The following is a 12,157-nucleotide window of genomic DNA, read 5'->3' as shown; positions in this document are numbered from 1 at the left end:
ACATATTTAGTGAAAAAAACATCAGTAGAGTTGAAAATACGACGGGATTTATGTATTTTTGCTACATGGGAATTGAACAGCAAAAGTTATTTTTATGTGCACTATGTCTTCACGCATAGACATTGACCCGCAACAAGTCAATTTGATGGAAACATCTCTGGTGTATAAATATTTTATTTATGCAGATTTTTGAATATTTGCATGAAAATCTGCCGCCAATTGGATGGAAACCTAGCTACTGACTGACATAACAAGAGAAAAACTTCTGATGCACAACCAAATTGTACCTTGTGTATTCTACTATTCTAACTCTCAACAGTAATTTGAGACCCCAATTGAGTTCCTAATACAGTACATACAGTATATTATATATATTAGGAACTCTGTTGGTGTCTCAACTTACTGTTGAGAGTTGAAATAGTAGAATACATAAGGTTCAATTTCGAAATTATATGTGTGTGATATATATATATTTCTTTATTTATTTTCGTTTTTGGAAATTGATCCACTGGCCTATAAAAAGGTTCACTTGTTCTAAACCATTATTATAGTTCTACCATTTGTTTAATGTAGGTTCCCTTATGGAAATACGGTTTCTATAGTATAAGAATAACGTTTTATTTAAAATAGGCCTATATCACTGTAAACCCCAAGGCATTTTTAACTCTAATACTTCTAGTAAATTGTACTCAAAGTCAATGAAAAGTAATTATTACTAAAAATGTTAGTACCACAAACTCAAAACTAAATGAGAAGTCACACCAACATTCTTTTTTTAAAGATATAACAGCATGCTCTAATGCAGGTAGATTTTTCTGGAATTGTTTTTAATATGTGTATTTTTGCATGTACATTTAGTGATTGATTGATTAAATGTTATACTACACAAAGATAAAACAATTCTAAACTAATCCAGTCATTTCATTGTTGCGCCTGTTACTGAAATGGGTGTTCCAGTTTAAATGGCTTAGGCTATCCAACAGTTGAACTACCTAACACTGGCTAGAATCCAATAGGAATTACACATCACTTTGCAAACCAGCATAATGTGATTTACAGATTCTGGTAAATTTCCCAGGTTTTCCAGAAATCCTGGTTGGAAGATTAATATATATATTTTTTTTTTAGGAAAGTTTGTGGAATTTTGCAACCCTACTTGTAGGCCTGATGTGGCTTGTAAACTATGACTTTCAGGCCACTGTGTAAGGCCTCATGATATATGTAATGGTTCAATTATAATGATAATATTCGCCTAGGAATTCACTTGGTGAAGGCCACAGACTTGAAAATGAATTCAACAACTATGTCTCTGTTACAAACAAATACAGTAATGGGTGGTAACAATTGAATCGAAAAGGCAAGGCACACCGGGAAATTATTGGAGGCGTGGCTTAGTGGGGGCGGGAAATGTAAGAGTCCCTTACAAGTAAAATGCATTTGTATTACTCATGTGAAGCTAGTACTGCTCACGTCAGCTATTTAAGTTTCTTAACTTCATTTGTTTTAGGTAATCGGTTTCCTCAAATGTTTGTGTAGCCAGAATTTATCCGGATTTACAGTGTAGGCAACCATTGTAAATCAGAGATTAATAAAAGTATTTTATCATGCGTTAGTCGCAAGAAATGCTACTTTCCTACTCTTGGCTATTAATCCTCAATAGAGATTTGCTGTGCATCAGGCCTGTGCATGGGTTATTGTAGTATGCTAGGTTAGAATGTAATATATTTATACACCTTATTATTCACTTTCAGTTGCACTCCCAAAAGTCATCATCATCATCAGTAGCTGCAGCATTTCCAACTGTGCTAAACCCTATGATTGTGTTTATTAAAACAAATGGCCTTCAAACATACACTCAACAAGCGATTCGGCACCTAATTTGTAAAGTGTAGAATTTTCGGATGCTTGCACGTGCTTGCACACCACGGGCACAGCACATGACTATAATTGTCTTTCATCCTATATTTCAAATATATTTAAAGTATAGGCTACTACTGGTAGTTTTCTACTCATAGAAATGGCATTTATTCGTTACATTTATTAAATCATTTATTAGTGGAGTGCAAACTCCTTTGCAAGAACAAAAGAGAGGATATAAGTTGCGGAGATAATACCAGCCGCTTATGACCTTGTTTGTTAACTCGCTGAAAGAAAGCGTTGACAACCAGTCCATTCCTTTTAAGTGATGCGATAATGCTGTTCAGGAGTATCACATTCTTTGTACAACAGCTAGTCTCTGGGATAGTTGGACTCATGACCACCATGAGAATGCAAGACAAACCATCCGATTGCGCATAGATGAGATATGAGCGTTGCTAGTGCTTGTAGTCCTACACAGTTTACCTTTCTTTTGCAAACCGGAAAAGAAATTACAGGACTAAATAAATCGTTTTCACTTGACAATTATATATATCTTACCAAGGGTGTAGTTGAAATTGAACTTACCGATCATATTTGGAAGAATAGGCCTACTCAAATAAACTGCTTTGTCCCATGTTTTTGGCCAGTGTTTCTCCATTGACAAACTATTACGTCTCCAGAAATGTGATAAAAATGAAGTGCGTTACAATAACAATAACAGCATCACTATTGTTATTATTATTATTACGTAGGTTATTGTTGTGGTTATTATTATTATTATTGTGGTAATAATAGCAGCCAAAAGTATCCATGGTAGCCATTCGTCATAGCACTGTCTTGAATCATCCGTGACTAACCACAAGACGACATATTGGATATCATAACAACATAATGAAATGACCAAAATAGGCTAAATAACATGCTGTTTTTTGTTTCATTGTGTTGTTAAAGGAAAACGAACTATGACTGTTATACAACTATGTGTTATTTTTGGATATCTATGCGTATATGTAATCACTGTTTTAACATTTCTTAAAACACATGATGTTGGCTTGACATTTTTAACGAATGCCACTAATATTTACATGAGTGTGCATCAACAGTAGGTCGAGCCAACAAAAGTCACCTTGTGGGAATTCACGAGGCTCTCTGTTTGTATCTCTCCTTCCTATCAGTTATTTCTCTCCTGTGCGCTTGTGCGCTCTCTGCTTGGTGAATTTGTCTCTGCGTGTGTGTGTGTGTGTGTGTGTGTGTGTGGGTGGGTGGGTGTGTGTGTGTGTGTGCGCGCGTGTGTGTCGCCCATCCTGACAAATATCCATATGAGTTTACCTAAACACACAAATAGAACAACACAAATAGACAGCTATACTATAATGACCTGGAGCTGGTCTGAGCTGAGCTATGTGAAAACCTATGATGTCCAACATTTAGGCGACTCGTTCTCGCAAGGCTGTTACGCACCTGGACTAAAGTAATACATTTGTGTTTGAATGTAATATTTCAGATGAAGTCAATGGAGGATGGGTTATGACCATTGACTCGAAGGTGCAAAGCTTGTTTCTTGGAGCGTTATGACCACTGGGGCCACATATTTGTAGGCTAAATATACCAGTACAGTTCTCCCCTATCGATAAATTCCCACTATGACTGAGAACCCTTCGTAAACAAAAGTTTAAACCGTTTTTGTGTTTATAATCCCGGTAATAACGGCTCACCCTTGATCTCTAAATTGTAATATCCCTCGTTACCTTGTTACCCGTCATCGTGATTTACTATTATGGTGATAATTATTGTTATTATAGGCCTAGGTATTATGTAGTAGCCTACCACCAATATGAATACTAGGCCCATAGGCTACTATACTAGGCATACAACTATTAGCAGGAAAGCCTACTACAACTGCTAGGCGAGTTATAGTAAGCCGAACAATTCTACTAATAATGATATGTTTGTGATGTTTGCAACGCCGCATAGCCTATTGGATAAAATATATGGATTACTTCTCAAAACCGTAACTCCAAACCATTACGCACGAGCGCACGATGGAGATCTTGGGCTCCAAGTAGCGGTGGGCCGAGGGTTGAATTTACTTGATCTCTAGAAAGATGGATCGTAAACACACATCATTAATTATGAATTAAGTATCATCTTTAAATGCTACCTGAACATTTAATAAGGACCACCGTGCTACTGTGGAGCTCTCCATATAAAACCCCAAAATGAATGTCCATTCATTAACGTGTAATCTAATATCCACATTTTAATAGTAGGCTACTTATGCTTGAGACAAAGTAGTACCTCTCCTCGGTCGCTACATTTATGTGTCCCTCTTGTGTTTATTTCCATGGGAATGCACACAAACTTTTGAAGACGCAGAGATATGTTGAATCAGCAATCTGGAAATATCAAGAGCAGTGAAATGGATTAAGGTTAGCCATATGTGGTATATTTTCTTGGTATGATTTTTGTCCGAGAAAGAAAACCTTTGTTGATGGGGATGAGCCCATTCTGCGTTGCATTGGTGGATGTGTATCCTTGCGCACTTCAGCAACAGCTAAGAACTGCTCTGTGATTGGCTGGAAGGAGGGAGGACGCGTTAATACTTATGGTGCTGTGGTTGGCTCTCAACTGTAAAGGTTCAACCATTTTTTGTTTACATCTTAGTGTCTGTGGCTCCATAATTAATTGTAGCTATCTGTCTCCTATCGATGTGCTGTAAAGAACATGAAATAGTTGTTTTTTATTAGCAGAGTTGCAGGCGTAAGAGATTGAGACACAACTGTGCTGCTGCTTGTTGTCAATTTTACCTTGCGTGTGATGTTGGATATGGGAGAACGGAAAGAAGTGAAAATGATTCCTAAATCATCGTTCAGTATAAACAGTCTGGTGCCTGAAGCCGTCCAAAGTGACAACCACCACAGAACCGTCCACGAGGAAGAGGAGAAGATTCCTTTACCTACCCTGGTGCAGGACCCAAAGTCGGAGAACATTTGCACCAAAATCGAAAATTCGTCCAATGAAACGACTTGCACTGACGAGAAGGAAAAACAGGAAGAGAAGAAGGATAGCAAAGAGGGGGAGAGCGGTGGGAAAGATGGTGAAAAGAAAAACGGCAAGTACGAGAAACCACCATTTAGCTATAATGCTTTAATTATGATGGCTATTCGGCAGAGTCCGGAGAAACGACTAACTCTGAACGGTATTTACGAGTTCATTATGAAGAATTTCCCCTATTACCGGGAGAACAAGCAGGGTTGGCAGAATTCCATCAGGCATAACCTTAGCCTAAACAAATGTTTTGTTAAAGTCCCGCGGCACTATGATGACCCGGGTAAGGGGAACTACTGGATGCTTGACCCCTCGAGTGACGATGTGTTTATCGGTGGGACAACCGGCAAACTTCGCAGGAGATCGACCACATCCAGGGCAAAGTTGGCTTTTAAGCGAGGCGCTCGCCTTACTTCCACGGGGTTGACCTTTATGGATAGAGCCGGCTCTCTATATTGGCCAATGTCACCGTTTCTTTCGCTTCACCATCCGAGGGCCAGCAGCGCGTTGAGCTACAATGGGACATCATCGCCATACCCTAGTCATCCTATGTCCTACAGTACAATGTTGACTCAAAACAGTTTGGGGAACAACCATTCTTTCCCTTCTTCCAATGGCCTGAGTGTTGACAGACTTGTGAATGGAGACATTCCCTATGCCACTCATCACCTAACCGCGGCGGCGTTGGCGGCCTCTGTGCCATGTGGTCTATCGGTGCCCTGCTCCGGGACTTACTCTTTAAACCCATGTTCGTCCATAAACCTCCTTGCAGGACAGACAAGTTACTTTTTCCCCCATGTCCCCCATCCATCAATGACCTCCCAGAGCAGCACTTCGATGGCGGCCCGGGCTGCCTCCTCTTCCTCCTCCCCGCAGGCGCCCTCATCTCTACCCTGTGAGTCCTTAAGGTCTTCTCTACCAAGTTTCTCTTCTGGACTTTCTGGAGGACTTTCTGATTACTTCACACATCATAATCAAGGGTCAACTTCAAATCCACTTATACACTAACAAAACATCCCACGGGAGCAAGACTGTAAGTGAACATTTTACACCCATTTACATTGTAAAATATATAAAGAAAAGCGAAATGAAACAAAGAGAAAACAAAATGAAAGCAGCCCGAACTGAAGCCCAGGTATTTTTTATTAATATTCTGCATTTATTTCTCTGTACATAATGTAATGTGTCGGGGAGTTGGTTATTATTCCACTGTCAGCAACGTGCAATGTGATACGGAAAAAAACGAAGAGAAAACGTAGTTTTTGGACTGAGAGGCATTACCTTAGAATGTGTATTTAAATAGTGTCTGCAGATTTGCCTAATTTTAATATTAAGAATCTTGTGATCTAATACCATCACATGAACCACCAGTCTCCATGTTTGCAGTATTATCACGTATCATGAGTGCGCTGGTGGAATATGATTGTTGCAAAGCAATTCAACACTAATTTTAATTGTTTCTTTTCAAATAAATGTGTTTTTAAAATGCAGAATAACCATACCAACCCATGGCTCTTTGTTATTTTGTCCTCTCCCATAATGAACAAAGTAGTAGGCTACTTTATACTGACATTACATTTATATATAGGCTAATATTTTCAGAATGTTATTATACTTTATAGACCAAAGAATGGGTTTAGAAAAAATACTCGAGAATTTCACAATTCAACACCAGAACAGATTCAGAAGGGGACAAAATGAACGAATGCCTTTTAACTTGTGTTGTGCATATTGTACTGTATGTGGTCACCACCTGGTCACATCCATTTTGTAATTAGTCAAATGTCAATATACCTATTGTAATTATAGGTTAACTTTGCGAACGTGTAACCCGTGTTGAGCAAATGCCTCATAAAAATATGGAGTGATTGTTTATGTCGTCTTTAAATTTCATGGTTGTGATATTGTGGTCTTATTCCCGTGTTTGTCGCTAAAACTGTTTATCGAACAAAATAAAATAATAGGTTACGTCCATATCTGATGAAAACTTTGTCTTTTTTTCCATTCGTATTACAATAGTAGTACGTTTCGGTTGTGGTGTTGTATGTGGTTGTTAATTGGATGGCTGCGCAGGCAACATTGTGCGGGTATAGATAGGCCTTCTCGGTTCAGAGTTTGGCTTTGACAACCAACTGGCACAGAAATGTTTCAGCGTCCTTTGCCTCCCTTATTTAGACCACTTGGTACTTAGCATTTGTTAGTTAAAAACAAACCAGTCCTACCCATGTTAAATAAACTACAACCACAAATTACAAATAGTGTTCTAAAGTGATGCGTTTAAAGTTGACACATCTAGTAGTGGGCCTACATAATGCCGAGACTAATCACGGTCTCGTGCGGGCTGCTTAAGGTTTTGGATACGGTTTGAACGCTTTAACCGCTGTTGTTTGTGTGGTTTTGTATTTGGCCTCCTTCCATCTCATATCTTCTATTTGATGAGTAATGATGTATTAGCTTCGGGGGCATGAATTGTTTAAAAGTGAAGTGTTATTGATTGCAATGCAGACTAGGTCCTACATGTTTTCCTAAAGGCACTGTGTTTTAATGTAGCCTACATAAATAATAAGGAAATGCCTACTACGACCTATGGAATAATTTCCACTTCCTGGTTTCTTTTTTTTATTTTATTTTTTATTCCAAATGATAGTAAGGCCTAATACAAATGAAACACAACAGAAGCGTATAACTTTCAATACTGTGCGGTCACTAATTTGTTCATTTCCTAAAGACCATCGTGTTAAATGAGTCTGAATGTAATGCAATAACCTTACTGCTTTTCACAATGGACTAGTGCAACTCAATATCTCCTCGCTAGATGTTATCGTTCAGATGTTAAATGGGGTGACCACTCAAAAGACAAAGACTGAATGAGGTAGGGTTAAATCTTGAAGAAATATATCTTCTTAAACTACGGAAATATATACGTGCTACTAGAAATAATATGATACATTCGAAGCAGAAAATGTCGTTTCTCACCCATTTCTAAAATAGTATTTAGATGTATTCGTAGTTTAATAAGACATTTAAAACAGCGAATTCTGTTAATATTCTTATTTCAAATTTAGGCTACGCCTACAGGGAATAGAATAAAAGAAATTGCAACTGGCCAAATAATACTTGTTAGGTTTAAATTTAATATGACTATTATACTTATGATTATCACTATGATTATTATGTTTTATTTAACCTTTATTTAACTAGGCAAGTCAGTAGAGTACAGTATTTGTTTATATATCAATGTGCGAGTTTTTCGCTTGCCCCTGCCTTCAGTCTTCCTCCTGACTTTCAGCCACAACAATTAGTAATCAATATACCTGAACCATAGAGGACTCATATTTATGTATTATATTTAGAACAAAGCAACAACTGAAGGATTGCGTGCCAAGCGTTGGTCTTTTATGACTGGGTTGCTTTATGCTATACTGTGTGGATGATGTAACAGCTAATCAAGACGGAAATATAGGCTATAGGTTACTGTCTGTCAGCAAAATAGTAGCTATTTTTAAAGTGAAGAACTTCAAGGGATTGGGTAAGGGCGTGGTTGTACCTCATAGCGATAGCATAGCGATTTGAGGACATCCTCCTGCCTTGTAATCTCCCTATTTAGGCTATGGTTCAACCCAGCCACCGGCTACTGAAGAGGCCTAGGGCTACTACAAAGCATATTACCACCGGAAGTGACAAAATCGATTACATATCTAGACCAACATCTCGACCTTTAGGCCGTGTTAGACAAAATAAACATTTTGAAGTAACCCACATAGGCCTATGCCCAATCAACTCAACAGCCTACGACAAACACACATGTTTTTTTCAAATGAATGATACCACTGATTTTAGAATAACGCCATATCACACGGAATGACATGGACCTCAAGACATAGAAACCCGCCGCTTAAGGTACTTAACAAACAGACACATTTACGAATATATGCCGACGCAGTCACGTATTGATAACAATTGACAGGGCATTTTTACGCACGTTTAGGCACTGATGGGTATAGCGGGCATATCGTGTGTATTTGTTGTCCAGTAAGACGCTGCATGCACCAAATCCTGCTTTACTGCATGCAACTAACAGCTGTATGGCAGGGCACGTGCAGTTCACATACTTGATCCCAACCGGCTTCAGTATACACGTAGAGTAACAATCCTGAGGCTCAGCGCGCACGGGCCTCAACTGACAACACTCTGAACACAAACATTAACGTCATCAACATGAACAACAAGAGCAACAACAGCCACTGATAATAATAATAATACTTACTTTAATTTAATTCATTCATTGCCTGTGTGTGTGAAGAAAGCTCGCGTTGGCCATTGTCTGGAATACATTGTAGGTCTACGACTCGCAGATTGAGGGCGCTAGAATCTTTTCGAAGGCAAGAGCAGATATGATATATCATGCTTTGGGTGTCTTTTTTGATAGCCACCTTATCCCTGCATGGCTAACAATGCGTGCTGTGATGTGGAGAGAAGCGTTAGGGTTATGATAGGGAAGAGCAAGTGCAGGAAAATATATTTTCAGTTATTCTTTATCCCCTTCCAGTAATAAACAAAGTAGTAAGGTGCTGGTCAGAGGCGTTGATGTAAAAAGTCACAATATGAAGTAAACATCTGTCCATTATATGTAGGACTGTAACATACTTACAACACATTGGGGAAGTAATTAGTTGTAATAGTATTATTGTTTGTGGGGGGTGGGGTGTTTAGGTCGCGGTTAGTTTGTTCAAGCATGTCACGCCAAGGCCCACACCACACCAGCAGCGATTAAATGTTGCGGAATGCTGGTTCAACGAGGTACTTATTTTGCGGTAGTCTGGCAAACTTGTCCCCAGCTTGTGAGAAGCAACAGGCTTCTATCAGTCAACTAGCCACACAAGCAATAATAAAATATTTGTTGTAGTCTCTGACTGTATTGCTTGGCTAGAGGTTCGTGTGAACGAAGTAGAAAACATTCGACAGATCGTGAATAATCGTTTTAATGAGCGTGTAAAGCGTGCGACTTTGAGCACGGAGGTGTCGGGTTAAACAAACAGCCCCCGTACCCAGACGAAATCCGATTGTGTCATTTCAATTGACGTATTCTTTCCGTAAAACTACAGATCCTACACGGTGCTCCAGTCGTATGAAATAACAACTATTTCTGAAACCGATGTGATCTCTATTTCTTGTTATTTTTAGCCTATTCATGCTCGAGCACTTTCTTTCAATAACCTATCGATACAGAAACAAATAGCTGGCCTAGTCAAAGGGCTACTGGCCCGATTTGATTTTATAATGCATTTCATTAGGATACCATTATTCGTGTGTGCTTTGAGAGTGCATCTCTGCATTAAAAAAAACACTTGTTGTAAATCTTATTTCCGTATAGATTTTTTGTATAAGGGGATGAACTCTTCATCTTGCATATTAACTTAATAATGGGCCGTAATTAATGAAACAACTTGTGATATCCTTTTGTTCCCGCAGGCTACAAGTTAGTTATAGGTTACATCAATTGCGCTGAAACTAATTCCATAAAGTTGACTAAATAAAGGATCGTGTGTGTGTGGTTTTGCAAAGTAATTATCTGCTTGTGTAATTGACCAGTGAAATGCTGGCATAGCATATCTCAATTGCTAATATTTGTATTATTAAAAGCCGTTTTTCTTATTATCTGCCTCGAGCAAATATTAAAGTTTTAGATATAGGCCTATATAATTGCAGATGCCTACAATGATGCGAAAAATTATTTGGGATATTGATAGGTGACAGTGACAGAAAGTGGCAAAACTTCGTGTGTGTGTGAGATCACCGCCGGTAGGTTAGTATCCTGTGACCAATATGTTTGTGCACACGCCTGTATTGGTATGCACATGTTGGGGAACATAATGCCGTTGCATACAACACAGTTTTATGAATTTGTCAACAAGCAGATTCATCCACAAACAATGAATGATTGCTTCACTTCTGCCTTGTGGAAATTAGAACAACGGGAGGGTCCGTGTTTTGGCTAGGCGATATGTATCCTCGATCAAGCTTCACGTTTAGACTAGGGTCTACTTGACAGATTCATAAAGCCTACAAAGTACCAACATTCCTGTTTTATGGTAAGTTTCAAGTTGTATTTGTCACATGCACAAGTACAGTGGAATGCTTAACTTGCGAGCCCTTCCCAACAATGCAGTAGCCTATTCAATATCAAAATAACCAGAAAAATCAAATGGAAAAATGAGAAAAAAGATATAAGAAAAGAATACAAAATGTGTAGGTCTTTAGACGAATTTACTTCATTTTGATTCATGGTTGAAGGCTGTTGGAAGCGTACTTATTGACAGTGAGTTTCGATATTGAGACATTATTATGTCCTTTGATTGATCAAGCCGGGCGCTCACCTGAGGCAACTTGTCACACTCAAGCGCATGTTGCTGACCTGGTGCTCAAAGTTTATTGTTTAGCTCACATTTGGTGTTGGAGGTGCATCGTCGTAACTTTTTATATATTAAGCTATACTAACGTCCGTTGCAGGGTTGTTGCTGTTGTTTATGACGCTGTCCTATACCCAGGCATATACATAAACTAAACCTAAACATTTAGCAGTGCGACCAAATTATAACCATAGTCTGAAACGTCTGCGCTCGTCTAAGTCCCCAATTGACAGCGAATAAAATTATGGACAGATTTGAAGAACAATTAAGCCTACGAAGCGTGAGAGCTATTTTGGAGAACTATTATTTTTACAATTTGGCAAGGCTTGAGGTATAAGGCTATACATGGCCAGGTCCTTTGACATAATCCCGCAGAGTGGTGTTCATTCAATAGAGGCCCAAAGACTATTTCAAAGAGTTTTCTTTCTACACAGACGGCATGGTTAAAACCAACATTTGTCTGTTGAACGTGGTCACAGAAGGGGGCACCACCTGGGTGATGGCAACCAGGTGATGATTGTGTATAATAATAATAATCATCATTGTAATATAGCTTTTGGAATGATCAATGATCATGACAGAATATTTTTTTAAATAATCAAATATTTGTTATTATTAGGCTATTGTTTAATTTTATTTTTCAGTATTGTATTATTATTACTTCACTACTAAATATAATACTAATGTTGATAGTAGGCCATTTCTCTTCGCGCTAAATGTAACTATTATTTTGGTTTAACCCGCTGCAATAGGCTACGCGTTCACACATACATTTCCTTTGAAGACACCTGGGTATATAGCCTAACCATCAGAAGTGTAGCATATTCAAGCGATGGCTT

General features: G+C 38.5%; 1 protein-coding gene across 1 annotated transcript; it reads left to right on the top strand.

The window, feature by feature from the left end:
* Positions 1-4,541: 4,541 nt before the first annotated feature.
* Positions 4,542-6,882, top strand: foxg1a (forkhead box G1a). Its single transcript, XM_029729764.1, has one exon. It carries the CDS (start codon positions 4,678-4,680, stop codon positions 5,914-5,916), a length of 1,239 nt encoding a protein of 412 aa, XP_029585624.1. The 5' UTR covers positions 4,542-4,677; the 3' UTR covers positions 5,917-6,882.
* The last annotated feature ends 5,275 nt before the right edge of the window (positions 6,883-12,157 follow it).

Source organism: Salmo trutta, chromosome 33 (assembly GCF_901001165.1).
Source record: "Salmo trutta chromosome 33, fSalTru1.1, whole genome shotgun sequence".
NCBI lineage: Eukaryota > Metazoa > Chordata > Actinopteri > Salmoniformes > Salmonidae > Salmo > Salmo trutta.
The sequence above is the reverse complement of the archived record's forward strand: the minus strand, read 5'-3'. Positions and strand labels throughout refer to the sequence as shown.